Consider the following 18,268-nt stretch of genomic DNA (forward strand, 5'->3'; position numbering starts at 1 on the left):
TCCTTCTCTAAAGTCCTGGATACCTTTAATGCCTTGGTTCTAAGACAGTGTCATGTTTTAGTCAGTATTTTGTTTTGTTTGCCTTCTTCTCATTGACATGTTATGGATTGGTTTGATTTGCTTAAAAGAAAACAAACCCAGATCAATCTTCCTTTAAGAGTAAGGTGGCAACACCTCGCCTGATCTGTTCTGATAAGAATTTGATTTATTTGTTTTCCATTCATTCTGTTTTACACAACTCCTCTGAACAACAGTTCTTCCCCCGGTCAGCTCACTGGCCTCGTCTCCTTTCCTTTGTACATTAATCTTAAAACTTACGTCTTTGTTAAAAAATAATATGAAATTTCTTTCCAAAAGACTTTGCTTTATCTCCAGAGTCTCTCTCAAAGCTTTTTGCTTACTTTCATTTTTTGCTTCAAGCAAATTTCATTAGTTTTTCTGGAGTACCTGTTGGTTTACAACAGAACAGAATCAGCCTTATTTTGTGACTCAAATTGTCATTAAACAAAAAATTAATTAATGTTGACTTATTTTATTGTGTAGTCCAACTTAAATACCAAAATATAGTTTTGTTTTATATGAATGCCAGAATTTGGCAAATACTAAAGTTATAAAGGAAATATATTTACCTACAATTAACTGCCTAGTGATAGATATTTTTATTTTTAATTGTATGTAATGCTATTTTTATCTCTTTTCCTTTGGTAGCTGGAGTAGATTATGTAGGCATCAGTCGTAATTTGGATTTTTCCCCTGGAGTCAATATGCAGACATTTCGTGTGATAATTCTGGATGATCTTGGACAGCCGGTGTTAGAAGGAACAGAGAAGTTTGAGCTTGTGCTAAGGATGCCCATGAATGCTGCCCTTGGAGAACCCAGCAAGACCACCATCTTCATTAATGACTCAGTGTCTGATTGTGAGTAATTTTTTTTTTTTTTTAAAACTTTTTCATATTTTGGAGATGATGTGTTAAGTCATTTGCTGTCTGGCCTCTTGTGTTCTGTATCTGGTGCAGTGTGGCATAAGAAATGTGAAATGATGGAGGAAAGATGTGATAACTTCTGCAGTTATACTTTACATGTGCTCTCTATGTTTTTCTGCCCAGTGCCAAAGATGCAGTTTAAAGAATCTGTGTATGTAGCCAATGAAAATGATGGGCAGGTTTCTGCCATGATATATAGGAGTGGGGATATCCGATACACATCCACTGTCAGATGCTACACAAGGCAAGGTTCAGCTCAGGTTATGATGGACTTCGAAGAACGACCTAATACTGACAGTTCCATCATCACATTCCTTCCTGGTAAGTTCTGATCGTATTTTAGAAGCCTTTAGTCTACCATGTTTTCTTTTGCTTTGCTTTGTTTCATTTTGTTGTGTTTTATTTGTGTCTTCTCATAAAGTAGTGCCAAAAAGATCACTCTACAAAACAAAGGTTTGGGTTTATTTCATGCACAATGGGATGATGTTGCCTTTATTTTCTTCACTTCTGACTTAGAGCAATAATCACCAAAAACCAAAACAGTATATCTTCACTTAGCTTCAGCCTGAGTGCCAGGGTCTTTTTGCTAGCAAAAACAGGTTTGGCATAGCACAGTAGAAGCACAGCTCTGCTGTCAGAAAAGAAACTTCAGAAGTTCTGCTCTTTGTTAAGCAGATTTCTGGCAAATACATTTGACGTGCACTGAAATGAGTAATAGATCTTTCAACAGGTACATAGCTTCCTAATTCCTGTTTGAATTTTATTCTCCCACCAAGGCTTTCCTAAGACTGCCCACGAATATCAGGTAATTAATATCCCACATTTCATCAGAGATGAAATGCAAATAAATCAAATGTTGCTATGCTGAAAGAATATTGCCTATTTCTTTCTTCATGTGCAGAAGGCAGTTTGGTCTTCTAGCCTTTGAAGTTTACACGCATGTGTTATTTTTTACAAGTCTTAAACAAGTTCTGTCCTCAGCATTAAATCCTTGGTATATCCTTATCACAGAAATTGCAACCTTTGTGTTTCTGTAGACATGTATCACTTGAAAAAGTGAGTTGTTCACTCTGTCTTTCTTTAGGGCTGGCCTCAAGTTTTAGTGCTGTCCTGTACTCTAGACCTTTGCTATTGCTTCTGTGCAACAGGAGAGAGTCCAGCTAGTAAGAATTAATGAATCTGGGCCACTTAGAAGTGACTTTTCTCTATTCTTGAGTGTTGCCCTACCACTTCTCTGCAAAGACGTGTAACAAAGAGGTCTACTGGAATTATATTGTGACTTCATAAGCTTCTTAGGCATGTTTAATATGCAGCAGTTTTATTCTAGTTTTCACATTTTCCATGTAACAATAAGCAGCATGAGTATTTTGCATTTTTTCCCCTCCTAAGGCATAATTTATAATTTTCCTATAGTGGGGAGAAAAGGCAGCCTCAGGAAATTAACACAGTCAGCATCCTGGTCTGGTTCTTCATCTTGAAGAGCCTTGATCTTATTTGCACGTGTAATGTTGAAAAAATACAGTAAATTGACCTCATCTCTATCCTGCTGTGCTGTTCCTTTTGTCTGGGGTGTAGGAGTCAGTCCCATGAGGAAGAGCCCAACAAGTCATGCTGGGTGCCAGACACTGAACAGCATTCAGAGGTTTTGCTGCTTGTGTAGAAGACATAAGAAAATATGTTCAAGTTTCTGAACATCTAGTAAGTCAGGGCACATTCATTTATGAGTGCAAAATTGAGAGGTTTGATACTCCAAGGCATTTTTAAGGCTATATTGACTGTCACTTGGAATAAGTGGGAGTTCAAAAGACTTTAAAGTCAAACTGAATAATATAAGTGAAGGTCCACACAGTTGGAGAGTGTCCAATCAAAAGAGACTTGAAATATAAAACTTCAGGACAAAATTGCCATTAGGATTAGTAATGGTAATTAGTAATTAGTATTACCTATAGAAAGGTTTTACTTTTCTGTTTCCTTGTGCAAGTATTTACTTTTTTAAGTGGACTCTGAAGAAGAAGTCACTGAGAAGGAGCATTTTCTTCTTAGGTAAAACTATAGGACTAATACACGTAAAATGGACATACCAAATAGAACCTTGTCTTACAGAATCCCAAAATGGGGAATTCCACTTTGATGAGTTTCCATAGAAAGGTAATGATTGCTAGTTCTGTTTTCACTGCTGTCATTGCTCATTAACTTGTATGTTGTCAAGGTGGATGCCTTGGCCAGCAGGATTCAGGTGCCTTGGGCTTGGGGAGAAGTGCTGTATTGGAGCAAAGAACACCTAAGTTCTGCCTGATACTAGCTCCAGAATGATTGCAGGTGATACTGAGAAGCCTTGCACGCTGCTGCTTACGGATGATACTTTCCATGAGGAGGAGGAGGAACTGCGCCTGGTTCTTGGCACTCCAAGAAGTGATTCTTCCTTTGGTGCCTCTATTGGCGAGCAAAACGAGACGCTGATAAAGATTCGGGATGATGCAGACAGTAAGAGAATAGCTTCTTGTTATTGGCTTTTGAAAGCCCATTTGCATGCTCTAAAATAATTGGTTTTTTTCTTCTAATGACAGAGGCTATCATTAAGTTTGCTGAGACCAAATTTAGTGTGAGTGAACCGAAGGACACAAGGCAAGTAGCAATTGTGAAAATTCCGGTGCTTCGTCTGGGAGACACTTCCAAAGTTTCTGTTGTGAGAGTTCATACAAAGGATGGATCTGCTACTTCTGGAGAAGACTATCACCCTATATCAGAAGGTAGGATCATACTTATCACATCTGACAATTGTGTTCATTCATGACTCTAACATAATTTTTTAAATATGAAATAACTTTGTGATGAGAATACTTTGCAACCACATCCCAAAATGCATTTTCCTATTCAGTGTGGACAAACTAAATTTGAACAGGAATACCACATCCCCTGTGGTATACAACAGCCAATTGCTGTTGTATACTAATTATCAGTGAAGATATTTACAAATATCCTCTTTGAAAACAGCTGTACTCCTTTGAAAACATCTGTAGCTCAAGAAATTGTGGAAGATGTGTGACTTAAACCTTAGTTATATTTGCAGAGTGTAATAATATTACTCTGAAGAAACATTTACTTATAGGATATGATTGTGTGGTTGTTTCTTGAGCAATTCATTAAGAGAATGGAATTTGCTGTATGTAGGAATTAATGTGTATTTCTTTTTACTTTTCTATGTTCAAATATTAAGCTTTCCTTCTGTATTTCTGAATTCACTGCCTTCTGCTCCACACTACTACTGAGTGAGGAGAGAAGTTGTACAACAGAATGAGAAATTTCTTAGCTGATAAACTTCTTTCCATTAATAGCCCACCTACCTGCTTTAGGCCATGACTAATGAAGCTTGTAGCATTATGATTTTTTTTTTCTTTTAAAGTTTATGATAGTACATGATAGTACTCTGTGTTTTAAGATTAATCATTCATTGCTGAAGTGTTTTCATAGTTTTGGATAAACTATTTTGGCATCCAGTCCAGCTGGAATATATGACTTACGTTTGAACATCCAGCAACAACTTTGCACTATATCTTCAAATTCCATAGCAGTGGCATTTCCCACTAGTGATATCTGAAGGGGCAATTTGTTAGCCTCAAGAAAATCATCAACCCAGAGCTTGCTAATTCCAGTCACTTTGCTCCTGCATTTTAGAGTTTTGCTCTTTCCCCCTGAAAATCACAGGAACTTTTAGTGTCAGCTGAAACTTATCCTATATGCACATTACCTGTAGGCATCGTCATGCTTACATCCTCCCTGCTGTGCACCAGCAGCACATGGGAGCAAGGTTTTCAGGGGAAACCCACTGCTGCAGAACAAGAGGCTCTCAGCCTCTGCCCCAGACCTTTGAGAAAGGTCTGTGATGTGCAGAATTTCCCCACAAGTTTCAGAATACCTGTGGGTTTAGGGAACCTGCATATTCAGCCATAGGTACAAAACCCACATCATTAATTGAGTTTTCTGAAGGAATTGTGGCAAACTGAAAATCAGTAAAATTCTTAGCTGTCACACAGCTGAAAGTTCATGTGTTTATTACCAAAAAGAATATTTCCCTGGCTTAATAACACTTGGGATTGGAAGCATCATTAGATCACTTAATCAGACTCACTGTGGATTGCAAAATTCTCCCAGTTTTCCCAAATTATTTCTGTATTGATCCAAATGACTTTGGTTGGAGAAAATATATCCTTTAGAAGGGGCATCTGGTCCTGGTTTGAAGGCTTTGGAGGGGAAGAGGGCTTCTTAGCATTTTGCTTCACTGATCAGTCTCTATCACCTAACTGTGCCTTATTTCTCATATAGATTTCAGCTTTAATGCACTACTGCTTTTTGTGCCTGTCCCTTTAGAGTACAGAGGTCTTTATCACCTGGTATATTTTGATTATGGTGGTGTTTCTATATACCAGTGAGGACATCACTGCCTGCAAGTCCTTCTGGTCCTAAGTTTCTCCTGGTTATTTCTGTACATCTTCAAAGTGAATTTGACATCCTTTAAAAATAAAAATATTAGAAATGCACTTATTATTTTGTTTATTATCAGTCTCACCCTTTCCAGGCACAAATGTTAAATAGTTTCTGTACTTTTTGTTTCTTTAGTAGTTAAAACAGTCAAGGATCATAGTACTCCCTAACTCAGTGTGGTGGGTTGATCTTGGCTGGACAGTAAGTGCCCACCAAAGCTGTTCTATGACTCCCTCTCCTCAGCTACAGAGGAGAAAATATGACAGAAGGCTTATGGGTTGAGATAAGAAGAGGGAGACATCACTCACCAATTATCAGCAAGAGGAAAAAAGACTCAACTTGGTAAAATTAGTTTCATTTTTTTTTATTAATCAAACCAGAGCACCGTGATGAGAAATAAGACATTCCTCCCACCCCTCCCTTCTTCTTGGGGTAGCTTCACTCCCACATTCCTTAGCTCTGACTGGCTTGAGGGAATGGGGGTTGCATTCTGGTTATCACACATTATTTCTGATGCTTCTTCCTCCTCACACTCTTCCCTATTCCAGCATGAGGTCACACCCACTGGAAACAGTCCTTCAAAAACTACACTGTGGGTCCTTCCTGTGGTCTGCAGTTCTTCATGAGCTGCTCCAGTGTGGGTTCTCACGAGGTCACAAGGGCTGCCAGCAGACCTGCTGCACTGTGGGCTCTTCTGTCCTGGGGCCACAGGTCCTGCCAGGAGCCTGCTCCACTGGAGGCTTCCCCCAGGGTCCCAGCCTCCTTTGGGCATCCACCTGCTGGATCACGGGTCCTCCACGGGCTGCAGGTGGATCTCTGCTCCACCATGGACCTCCCTGGGCTACAGGGGCACATCCTGCATCACCAGGCTCTGCACCAGGGGCTGCAGGGGAATCTCTGTTCTCGCTTCTGAAACACTCCTGCCCCTCCTTCTCCACTGAGCTTGGTGCCTGCAGAGTGACTTCTCGCATATTCCCACTCCTCTTTCCCAGCTGCTGCGGTTCAGCAGTTTTTTCCCTTCTTTAATCTGTCATTCCAGAGGCACTACCACTGACACTGCTGGGCCCACCTTGACCAGCAGTGGGTCCATTCTGGAGCCAGCTGGCATTGTCAGATGTGGAGGGTGCTTCTGGTAGCTGCTTGCAGAATCTCTAATAGCTCCCCACTACCAAAACCTTGCCATGCAAACCAAATACAATCAGCTAGGGTTGAGCTTTTTATCACCATGACTTACAAAGTTTTTTCAGAGACAATGATTTTCAAAATACAATACTCTTGTGAAGCTGCAGCTTTATTCCTCATTTTTGTTACATACCATTGTATTTATTACATTTTGTTGAATACCATTTATTTAGAATTCTTCAGTCTTTTTGTCATTCACGTAGGTTGCCAACATTTATGTAATTAGTCACAGATAACTTTCAAAACATTAAGATCCATTAGACTGAATCTTGAGCTTTTCAAATCTCTTGATTTATGTCTTATTTTCAGTGATTTCTACATGTGTCCACTGCTATTCATTATTATTATTGGTAGCAACAAATAGGTTATACTAAATCTGCAAACATCTGTAATTTGAAAAGTGAGTATTAACTGCCATCTCTCATGGCTGGGCCTAGAATCACGGGTTGTTATGATCAACAGATTTATTTTTAAGTGTCTCATGTTTTCAGAAATTGAGTTCAAGGAGGGTGAAACACAGCACTTTGTGGAGATTGAAGTTCTCTTTGATGGAGTAAGGGAGATGAGAGAAGCCTTCACTGTCCACCTGAAGCCTGATGAGAACATGGTTGCAGAAATACAGGTAACAAGTTCATGCAAAGTCCTGAACAAAAAAATCTGGTAAACAGACCTCTTACTTGCTTTCTAGCTTATCATTTTACTCTTCTTTTAAGACTTATTCCTATCATCTTGGCTTGTATATTAAAAGACAAAAAGGCCATCCCAGCTGTCACAGTACCACCTAAACAAAACTGTTTGTTGTCAAGGCATGATGTGGATGGGGCCACAGAGTCACTGAAAGACTGAAGTCTTCAGGGTATCATACCAGATACTGCTCATATAATCAGTATTAGAAACTGATGTCCCCTCGGAGTCCCACTCTCTGGGAGTACAACTTCTGTGTTGTGAGAAGAGCAATTTCAGGTGAAATGTCAAAATCATATTAATATTATTCTTATTGTGTAAGATGAAATAGGCACACATTCTTTTTATTTAGCGTTGTATCTTGCATTTTTTTAATGCAAACTTTTAATTCAAACAGTATACTCCTTTGATTTGGCATAAAATGTGCTTGGAACTCCCTGTGGGCTTCAGCAGTGTCACACAATATATAGTCTGACTCCAGACATCCAGACAGAAGAGACACAGCCTTTGCTGATGACAAACATCCCATTTCCACCAGGCATTAAAGCATACACTGCACATAGGGACTTCTACCAAAATACTGAAGTGATAACAAAAAAGCTGGGAGACAAGGTTAAAGGTCTAGGATCTTCAATGTTCTGAAAAGAAAAATTTCATTTTAGCTCTTCCTTTTGCAGTCAGCAGTGTACTTTTGGTGCCTCGACCCTTTCTCAATAGCTCAACCCTCAAGCTGAGGTTTTAGAACTTTTGGAAAACTGTTTTGAAGGCTAGACATTTTCTGATGGAGATCCAGCTTGTTTATTTAAGTTTTCACAGACAACTGTTTCTGTATTTTTCATTGTCAGACAGCCAAGGCCATTGTTTACATTGAAGAAATGAACAGCATGGCAGATGTCACCTTTCCCTCTGTCCCTCAAGTTGCATCTCTGTTGATATATGATGATACTTCTAAAGCCAAAGACAGAACCAGTCCCATTGCTGGCTATCCTGTCATCTGTATCACAGTGAGTATCTCTGTGGATAAATGGAACAAAATCAGTCTATGGCTTTTGTTCAGTGGATTTTATATACGCAGTATCAATCCATATGGCGATCAGTCACACATATTACTCACACATATTAGTTCAAGCTAGAATTATCCTTAGAGCTAATCTAATTTGTCTGGGTAATGAATCCATTTTCAGGAGGAGAAAAAGCATAGAAAGATGTTTCATTTGTTCCTCACTAAGAATAGTGCAATGTTGATACCCACACTGTGTCTGTGATTGCATGACCTTAGTATTTCCTGCATTATCCTGCCTTAATTTGTAGCGTTAATATCACTGGAGATAACAGATGAGCCATTGTTTTCAATGGTGCTGCAGACTGTAAAATGGGTGCTGAAGGGAATACAGGCTTCTTTCATTTTTTTCACTAGTAGTTTTGCAACTGAAAAGTTTACATAAATATTCATATACCTTGATGGACCTTTGTCCATCTTCAATTTGTTTTTCACATATTCCTTTTGCACAGGAATGTCACAAGTTGAATGGTTCTTCTAAATAAAAAAGAATCAAAGAAAATAGGTCTTTAAATGCAAAGTGTATTTGCAGAATCAGATCAAAGGGACAAATTAAAATTAAAGTAGTACATGGGAGTGTAGTTTGTGCCTTCATAACTATGCCACGTTTTCACCTATAATCAATTTGAAATAATACTTTTTATTTCAGTAAGCATAATTAGATACCCCTTTTAATCTACCATAACAGTGCTAAATACATCACTGTAAAAATAAGGTGATTCCTCATGAGATTTAGTGGGATTGTCAGTTTCATGTTGTTGAGTTTTGTGACTCTGGATGACTTGAAATTTCTTTGCTGTGAAGCAAATAAATTCTTAACACGTCTGCCTTGATCTGCAGGCCTGTAATCCTAAGTACGAAGACTTCGACAAGACTGGCTCTATATGTGCCAGTGAGAGCATCAACAACACCCTGACACAGTACCGGTGGCTTGTGAGTGCCCCCACAGGCCCTGATGGGGTGACCAGCCCCATGAAGGAGGTTGACTTTGACACCTTCTTCACTTCCTCTAAGATGATTACACTCGACTCCATTTACTTTCAAGCCGGGTCTCGTGTCCAGTGTGCAGCTCGGGCTGTGAATTCAGATGGGAATGAGGGTCTTGAGCTTATGAGCCCTATTGTCACTATCAGCACATCAGAAGGTAAGGCATCATCACCTACTGCAAGATTCACAGGTCTCTTTTGGATCCCAAATTCAGTCCTAACAAAACCTGCTTACGTGATCAGGTGTTTTAACATTACCACGTCAGCTTTTCTTCTGCTGTTCATTGAGTTGGTGCAAAAACTCTCTTGACACAGCAAAGCATTGTATGAAGAAAAATTTTTTCTTCTCTCCTAATTCTCCGTGTCTTTGAATAATAATTCACATAGCAAACTTGTATGTTCATGAGAACAATATAGAACAGGCAATGGAATTAGTGAAACCTGGTTTCTGTTGACTTTTGAATTCAACAGAAGTAATGATGCAGTACAGTTTCAGCTCCTATTAAGTATTGAAAAATCCACATGGGAATGGCATATGAAAGCCTAGCCAGAAGAAAAACCTTATTTGGCATTCAGGCCTCACAGGACACCTGAGAATTGATTTCTTCCTTGACTAAAGACAAAACAACTAGACCCAATAATAGGGCATGGACAAAATTTTTCCCTGGTCGAAACATTCATAATTATTCACCCATCTTGTTATATGAAACAGACTGGCTTTGTTATTGTAATAATGCATTATTTGGATTACACTTGACAAATTAGCAGAGCTAATTAGCTCCATCTCAGGACAGAGTTGTCATGCATAAATTACTTCTAGTACCTGAGCCAACTTGTGATGTGGAAGGAAAGAAGTGCAATAATCAAAGCAACCTACAAAAATCCTGAATATTTTCAGTTTTGAAGATGCCTGAACTCCAGTGCACAGACCAAACTCTCAAAAGGAATTCAGGTTGTACAAAAAAAAAAAAAAGTATTTAGTGTCTTTAGCAATGTTATTTACATTTACTAAAAAAAACCACCAAAACTAAAAGCAACAACCAAACCAACCAACGAAAAAGCTGTCATGTGCAAAAAAGAGATTTGTTTCATCCTGACAGAAATTTCCTACTTGGAGATATTGAGAAACATTGGGTCCTCCAGACCCAATAAGCTCTCCAATAGGAGCACCCTGCCTCCTCTTTTCTTGAAATCCCTCAGAAATAGGCAAAAGAGGACTGTTTTGATTTTCCACATCTGCTTGTTTCTTACTTAAGAGTACCTTGTAATCTTTTGGCCATCACATGACAAAGTGACCAGAATGCAGACACCACTGTATTGAACTATGCAACTAGAGGTTGCATACATCTCAGATCACATGATTACAAATCTAATTTTCTGGTCCTACAAACTTGGACTAATACTGGAAAACATGGAACTAACACTGGAAAAGATTTCCAAAATAAGTTACACGTGCCCTTTCTTGGAGAAATTCAAAATTCAAATTAACAAGACCTTAAGCAGCTTGATCCAGCTTTGGAGCTATCTCTATTCTAAGCAGAATATTTCTACATATCCTCTGACACAATCTTTCTAACTACACTTTTGCTACTGGTGGATTAGGAGACTCATCAATTTCTCTGAGGACATATCACTGTATACTCCAATCCAGTGCCACCAGTGAAGAGTGGTCAGGTATCTTCCATAAAACTTATATGGTGGGAGGAATTAAAACATATGCCTCTGAAGACCTCTGTAAGAAAGTTTGGCACTTAGCACTGGCTTGCAAGTAAGGTTGACACATGCAACTGAAAAGACACCAATGCAATATCATCACCTTGTTCTGAAAATGTGATCCTGTTATCAAGTAATCATTTCTGTTTGAATCCTCTTTTGAGTAAATTCCTGTTGAAACCTCTGGAAAATACTTCTCATAGTCTTTATCTGTCATTGAAGAAAATTCTCGTTCTTTTGGATACCTGTACCATGGGAAAAAAAGTACATCTTAAATAGTGGAAAGAAAAGTATAGATTGTTTCCTATGGACATAAAGTAAGGCTGCTTTCATTTTTTCCCACTAGGTCTTTGTCAGCCTCGTATATCAGGAGTAGTTGGAGCAGAGCCATTCTCTGCCAAACTGCGCTACACTGGCCCAGAAGATCCTGACTATGCCAACCTCATCAAACTGACAGTCACAATGCCACATATTGATGGTATGAGAAAATCAGCTGTGCAGTTAGGAGAATTTATACAATATGCTGATATTTGAGCTATTATACTAGTCAGGTTATTTTAAACAGACAAGTTAATAATGTAATCTTTTAACAGTAGGACCAAAGGAAAATGTTATGAATGAATAAGTGCAGTTAGCAACAAGATGCATAACTACTGTATTGGTACATAGTCTCTGGTGTGAAGAACAGCATTTTCAGATTAACTGCACAATTTATGTAAATTGGGCTAGACCTAAGCTTTGTAAAGCTCCTTCAAAGTGCATAGAAATATACAGTGTAATTACTATTCACGCTATTTTTAATTTATTAATATGTTGTGTATTAGTATATCTAAACATCAATATGTTTAGAAATATTTTATTTTTCTTTTCATAGTACACAGTTTTTGTGGGTAAAATTCTCATTCATTCTTAGCATATCAACTTTCTTTGAATTCTGAAGTACAGTAATTGGTGTAAATACAAAATACAAGAGCACTGCATAACATGTTTAGTGTTTGACAAAGTCTGGCTAAATCAAGGAGGTCTGACAACTGACATGTAGTGATAGTTCTATAAATTAATGTTTTTAGGCATGCTGCCTGTTATTTCTACAAGAGAGCTCTCCAACTTCGAGCTGACCCTTAGCCCTGATGGAACTAGAGTTGGAAACCATAGGTGCTCCAACCTGTTGGATTACACAGAAGTAAAGACCCACCATGGTTTTTTAACTGATGCTACCAAGAATCCAGATGTGATTGGAGAGACCATTCCCTATCAGTACAGCCCAACAATTAGGGGCTCCAATACCTTGCGCTTCTACCGCAACCTGAACCTGGAAGCTTGCTTGTGGGAATTCATCAGCTACTATGACATGTCCGAGCTCCTCACAGATTGTGGAGGCACCATTGGCACAGATGGACAGGTATGGAACTTGATTTTCTACTGTATTCTTGTAATAAAATATTTCCCTCATAATACATGTGTGCTAGTAGAAATAAGAGAATCATTTGTTCTGAATGAAATTTGTTATGATTTTCTCCCAGTATAGTTCTGGGATATTGTGGGGCAAAGCAATCCTTCTTTTACTGTATAGCGAGCCAATTTAGTCTTTTCTTAAAATGAAAGCCTTCTGAAAATTGCTTTTAGCACATAGATAGCACTGGGCTATTTAATATTCATTGTAGTATATCTTAAAAAGCAGTTTTAAAACAGTGGAGAGAGTTCTTGCTAATAATGATGGACTGCAGTGTCCAACCAGCACTTGGCTTTGCTGAGCTCTTGTTCACTGGGTAAGACAACCTGTCAGTGCAGACAGCACAGTGCTCTCACCTTACTCAGCAGAAAATTACTTGTTCAGGAAGCAAGAAAAGCTGCCAATATGGAATGGTCGAAGAACAGAGCTGTGAAAGCTGTTAAAAGCAAGAGATTGGAGAGACCTTGAGGTGTACTTTGGAAAATTATTTCTAGAAATCCATAGTAATGTGGAAAGAAAAGGGTTCAGGATTTCTTCTGGAGCAGTGACAGTGAAATGAATCCCTGGATCTTCCCTGTATAATTACTATATAAGCCTGTCTGATCCCACTCAGGCTCTGGAGTACAGTGGCTGTAAATATGAAGTTTATGTACAGAAAAATATATTCAGGGAATAATCCTATAGTCTGGAAGAAGGACTCATATCAGAGTCTACCCACAGCTAACTCACTTTTCTGGTACCCTAGAACTCCTTGTAAAACCACTATGAAAAGAATGAGCCTGCTTTGTGAAATGGTCATACTTCTCTTTTGACATTTTGCCAGGGAGCCATCTGCTATGAGACCTCGGTAGACTAATTTACACAAATTCTTATTTTTTTATGCCATTTTCCCAAGTGGCATAAAGCAAATGTGGAAAACGTGTCATTGCCCACAAAAATGTACAAGCATGTGCACCAACAGAGCTTATTTACTACTAAAAGCATAGCCATCAATGGACATACAGATATCTATTAGATAAACTGGGGGTTTTTTGTTTTGATTTTGTTATAATTGCATGCCCAAAGTCCACCTTACTCCATGGCTGTTCACAGTAATCATAGTCAGTTTGGTGGACGAGAAATTGCACCAGGATCTCTTTAGCACTTGGTTAACTTCCTAACATTCTGCCCCTCTTAACTAGAGATTATATACTCTAAATCAGAAGATGAGAATAAAATGGAGCTTCTGCCTGTCTCAGATACAAAGGCCATGATGGATATGTCATCTCACTGCTTTGTCATCAGTTCTGGTTCCTTGTCTATTACAGAGACCAATTCAAGGTCTCTGCCTTCATGTTGGAAGCTCACTGTCCATGCTCTGCTTGGGCTTGGCCTCTGCTGAAAGCAGATCCTCCTACAGGTGCATTCCATGAGATCTGTGAAGCTGTCAGAGGGAAAGGGAAGGCATCCAAGTGTGGGATGTAAGCCTTACACATTCCCACAAGATAAAGATTATGCTCATCTTCACTGTTCTTAGAATGATTTCATTTCTTCATTCCTTTGACTCTCTCCTTATGCCCAGGCAATATGCAACTGCAAATTCTTCTTTCCCATACAAAATAACCATAAGCACACACAACCTGAAGCATCTGTATGAGGCTTGCATATGAAGCTATGCAAGCCACTTCTCCCTCAGTGAAAAGGAAGGAAGAGCTGGTATGAATCCATTTAAAATACTTCTGTGTCCTTTAGACAAAAGGCTGAATAGCTGCTTTAGATAAACATATATCTAAATAAAACCTATTTATCTCTATGTTCATATAAACAGAGGAGGAAATAAGTACTATTCCAACATTTTAGTAAATTGGAAGAACCTGGGTATTCAGTTTTGGAGGACATGCATAAGTGGCGATGTGGCCAGAGAAGTGAGCTGTACTTTCCTGAGGTTTCAGAAGTATTATGTACTTTATGTAAGATCTCTCGTTAACCAGCAGAGAGGGATCAACATGAGCTGTGAGAACCATGAAACGGCAGCTGAAGTTATCCTTTAGTGCCTTCTAGGTTATGGAAAAAAGGTTTACAGTATGTTAAGTGAAATATCAAGCTGAATTACTTCTAGCAGTGAAGCATTTCCCTGCAACCAGTACGCGCTTCACTGCCCTCCCTGTTTTCCCCACCTTCATTTAATTCTTCTCCAGGTTTGGTCTTTATCTTCACATGACCCCTCCAGCTGAGAGGGGAGGCAGTCAGTGCCCTATCTCTGTGGTTGTCACCATTGTTGTTTTTTTCTCCTTCAGTGAACAATTAATAATCCTTTTCTGTGAGGGGCAAGCTGGCAGCTATGGTTTTCACCATTTTTTTTAGCAGACAAAGGAAGCCTACATTCTATTATACAGACAGAACAGATAAATAGCAAAAACACTCTTACCATATCCTGCTACCATTGCAAATTTAGTATCTTGAATTTACCAGATACTTTGGCTAGAACTTTAGGCTCAAAATTTTGTTTCTTGATTCTAGTTCTCCAGTACCTGTGTGGTCAAACAAAGACAGCAGCCATGTTGATTCAGACAGAGAGATTTCACACTAAGAACTGGCAATGTCTTAAATGATGTGGACCTTCACTTCATGGGAGCTCCTGGTATGGTAGGGGAAGAAGAAGAACTTTAGTAAGCAAGAAGTGAGGTAGGAGACCTGCAGCTGGTGCAGTTCTTCTGGCACAGCTCCTAGTGTTTGCTGAAGGCTGCAGCTGTCTAGGCCAGTTCCCATGAACTCATGAACTGTCATAATACATACAGAGAAGGTCTCAGTTTTCTCTTTTTTTTTTTTTTTTCCTTTGAGGCCTTTTGATTGTGACCCACTCTCTTTCTCAATTATTCTGTGCATGAGCAAACCCTGTGTGAGCTAGATGCAGCACTCCTTTCAGTGTGCAGTGTGACGGTTTGTTCCTGGGGTCTGCCCAAAACTGAAAAACCAGGCACTTATGTATCAAAACATGGACTTAGATGTGTAGTTTAAAGAACTTCTGCCTAAAATTAAAGACCTGCTCCTCTTTAAATTGAGCTAATTAATTTGGATTAGAGTTCTGTACTTGTTAAGGTCAGCTTTGATGATTAACAGTTTTTTTTAGGACAACCTGCAGTCACAGTCTAAAATTCAGTGCCTGCATTTGGATATGAATAGGCCTTAAAAAAGGGGAGCTCACCTATTTGAGGGCAGTGTTCCAGTATTTTCAAGTAGTTAACAAAGGTTGGGTTTTTCTTCATGGGGACATTGTGAGAGTCAAGTACTACAGACGTCTCACATTCTCCCAACACAGGTTCTAAAACAATGACAGATATTCATGAAAGAAAGTGAAAAAATGAGACAGTGAAAATCAAGCAAGTGATCGTACTTTAATGAAGTGTACACTGAAGTACTGGCCTACACTTATTTCATGGAGTGTGAAGTATCATTTGATCCCATTTCCTGCTGTTATACCTGCTTGCTATAGCCAGGCAGTCTGGCATCTGAAGGCTTCTGTGTGGTTCTGGCCAAGTATTTATACATGGATATTGCTTTCTGTAGTTTCAGTCCGTTGCCCGACTTGGAATAGGGAAGCAAGGAAATTACCATTCAAACTAATTTTATTAACAACAGCTCGTTAATCAGGTCTTTTACAGGAGCAAGAAGGTGAAGAACATGTAGTAAAAGACTTGAATGTATAGCTTTATACCTTGAAACTATGGTAATTGAGTATGGCTGAACCGTTCACTTTTTTCTCTTCAAAAACCGGTTATTTTTGGCCCAAACTGAAAATGTCTTTCTTCCGATATGTTCAGGTCACATTTATGCTATGCATGTTATGGCACTGAGCGTTTCAAAATCCAATTCTGCAAACAGGTTTTAAAATCACTAATGTACTGCTGCACCTTATACAAGGCAGCCTGCAGAGGGTTTTATTACACAGAAACAGTATATTTCCAGCTTTATTGGAACTGGTTTTACCAAAATCACACTCTAAGGTGAAAACTCACCTATTCTGAAAATCTCACTAGATGTTGTAAAATTCAAGCAGACAAAAATGTCTGTTTTCAGATTTTTCTATTCACTTTAGCGACCCCAGTCAAGTTTAAGAAAACTCTGTAACTCATGTTCCCTTGACATGGTACCTCTCTAAAAGACAAACATTTTTTTCTCTAGCTGCAAACGTGCATTTGGTAAGCTGTAAAGGAAAAAAAAAAACTATAAAGTGAATGCACCAGCTGTGTAACAAAGTCAGAGGTTACATTTTTTCAAGGGACTGGCATTTCAAGGCTATATTGCATTCTCTTCTCCATTCAGACTTCTTTAAACAAACCTGCTTTGCATTTCACCTGTGACCTACCTGTCTGAGTGTCTTCATAGGGCCAAATCTTAGTTTTGCCATACTGACATTGTGTAAACAGTTAATTGATAACATTGTTAAACTTGCATGACTCAAATTCACAGACATCACAAGTGAATGCAATAGAAAATGAGACGTGGAGTAATTTGGAGAATAAAAATACATTTTTCATGTAAACCCTGTTTCATTGAGATACACAAAATAAAACACAAACTTGTGTTGTTTCTAACGTCTAACTTAATCAGTACTATCAGTGCACACACACAGATACACTGACCAGCTGTGCACGCTGGAAATGTAAGCCAGCTAAACAAAGCATGCTATAAATATAGAACAGAGTCCATGCCACAAACCCTTTATTGAAAATATTTTTTTAACCATATTCCATATGGTTATGTGACAGATTCTCAAAATAATTGTATATTTTCGTTAATGAAGTTTGACAGATTGCATCTGAAAGGGGAAGAAAAGAAAAACACGTATAGAAACTCCCATTAATACTTTCTAAGTCTTAAATGGAAATTGTCAGTATTCTAAACCAGACCTTATGATCTGTGATATTTATCTCACACAAAAAAAGTATGAAGCTCTACTTCTTAGATCAATGTATAAATCATGTTCTTCTCTCACACATGTGAATTTTGAGGTTTGATGATTTTTTTATCTCAATTTTTCTAGATATTGTTTGTAAGAGTCTGTTCCCTCCTTGGAACAATTTTTGTCTTCTGCCTTCTCAGGCTCTCCAGACCTGGCATTGTCATGGAGTATGAGACACAATTTCCCCATCTGATCTATTGTGTAGCTGTAGTTTCTATTTCTCTCCTGGTATCAGAAGACTAAAATTCACACCCACTTATTGCTGTTCAAATCAATGTTACTGAATGTAATTTTTTTCAGTGTGACTGGTAAAATCTCCTGTGCATAGGATGCATGGATACATAATGCACCTGTCCTGTCTCTCCACAGCAGTTAAGCTGATCCTACACTTACACAGCTCTAAGCCACCCTTTTGGTTTCATCAGTGTCACACTGAGATATAAAATGAACAGCTGGCTACTCCCAATAGGCTTTGCATGAAGTGCTGGAAAAGAAAGATAACTCAATGGAAAGAATGTTTTCTCATGTTGGTCTAAACAGCATTATTAAGAGGGCTGGAGAAGTCAAACTCCTCCATCTGTGTAACACATTCCATCTATTCAGTTGTGGGGTGGGGCAGAGTCTGCTCACTTTGACTCAGCTTTCCTTTGCAGTTGACTTCCTCTTTATTTTATTTTCACTATATCAAAAAGATCCTTTCATATACCGTGTCTTGAGATTTTTCTGTTCTGCCTGCAGAAGGGTAGATTCCCCCTTGTAGGAATGAGAGGCTCTTAAAGGTT

The 18,268-nt window shown here is 38.7% G+C and overlaps 1 protein-coding gene across 1 annotated transcript in view; it reads left to right on the top strand.

Moving 5' to 3' along the window:
• The window catches only part of FREM2 (FRAS1 related extracellular matrix 2), a 122,955-nt gene that overhangs the window by 85,740 nt on the left and 18,947 nt on the right, over nucleotides 1–18,268 (top strand). Inside the window, exons 8-16 of the mRNA XM_009085633.4 lie at nucleotides 709–918; nucleotides 1,108–1,305; nucleotides 3,304–3,468; nucleotides 3,552–3,734; nucleotides 7,140–7,270; nucleotides 8,178–8,336; nucleotides 9,233–9,536; nucleotides 11,438–11,569; nucleotides 12,162–12,493. Coding sequence (XP_009083881.3) covers nucleotides 709–918; nucleotides 1,108–1,305; nucleotides 3,304–3,468; nucleotides 3,552–3,734; nucleotides 7,140–7,270; nucleotides 8,178–8,336; nucleotides 9,233–9,536; nucleotides 11,438–11,569; nucleotides 12,162–12,493 — 1,814 coding nt within the window. The remainder of the gene's footprint in view (nucleotides 1–708; nucleotides 919–1,107; nucleotides 1,306–3,303; nucleotides 3,469–3,551; nucleotides 3,735–7,139; nucleotides 7,271–8,177; nucleotides 8,337–9,232; nucleotides 9,537–11,437; nucleotides 11,570–12,161; nucleotides 12,494–18,268) is intronic.

This window comes from Serinus canaria, chromosome 1 (assembly GCF_022539315.1).
Source record: "Serinus canaria isolate serCan28SL12 chromosome 1, serCan2020, whole genome shotgun sequence".
Taxonomy (NCBI): domain Eukaryota; kingdom Metazoa; phylum Chordata; class Aves; order Passeriformes; family Fringillidae; genus Serinus; species Serinus canaria.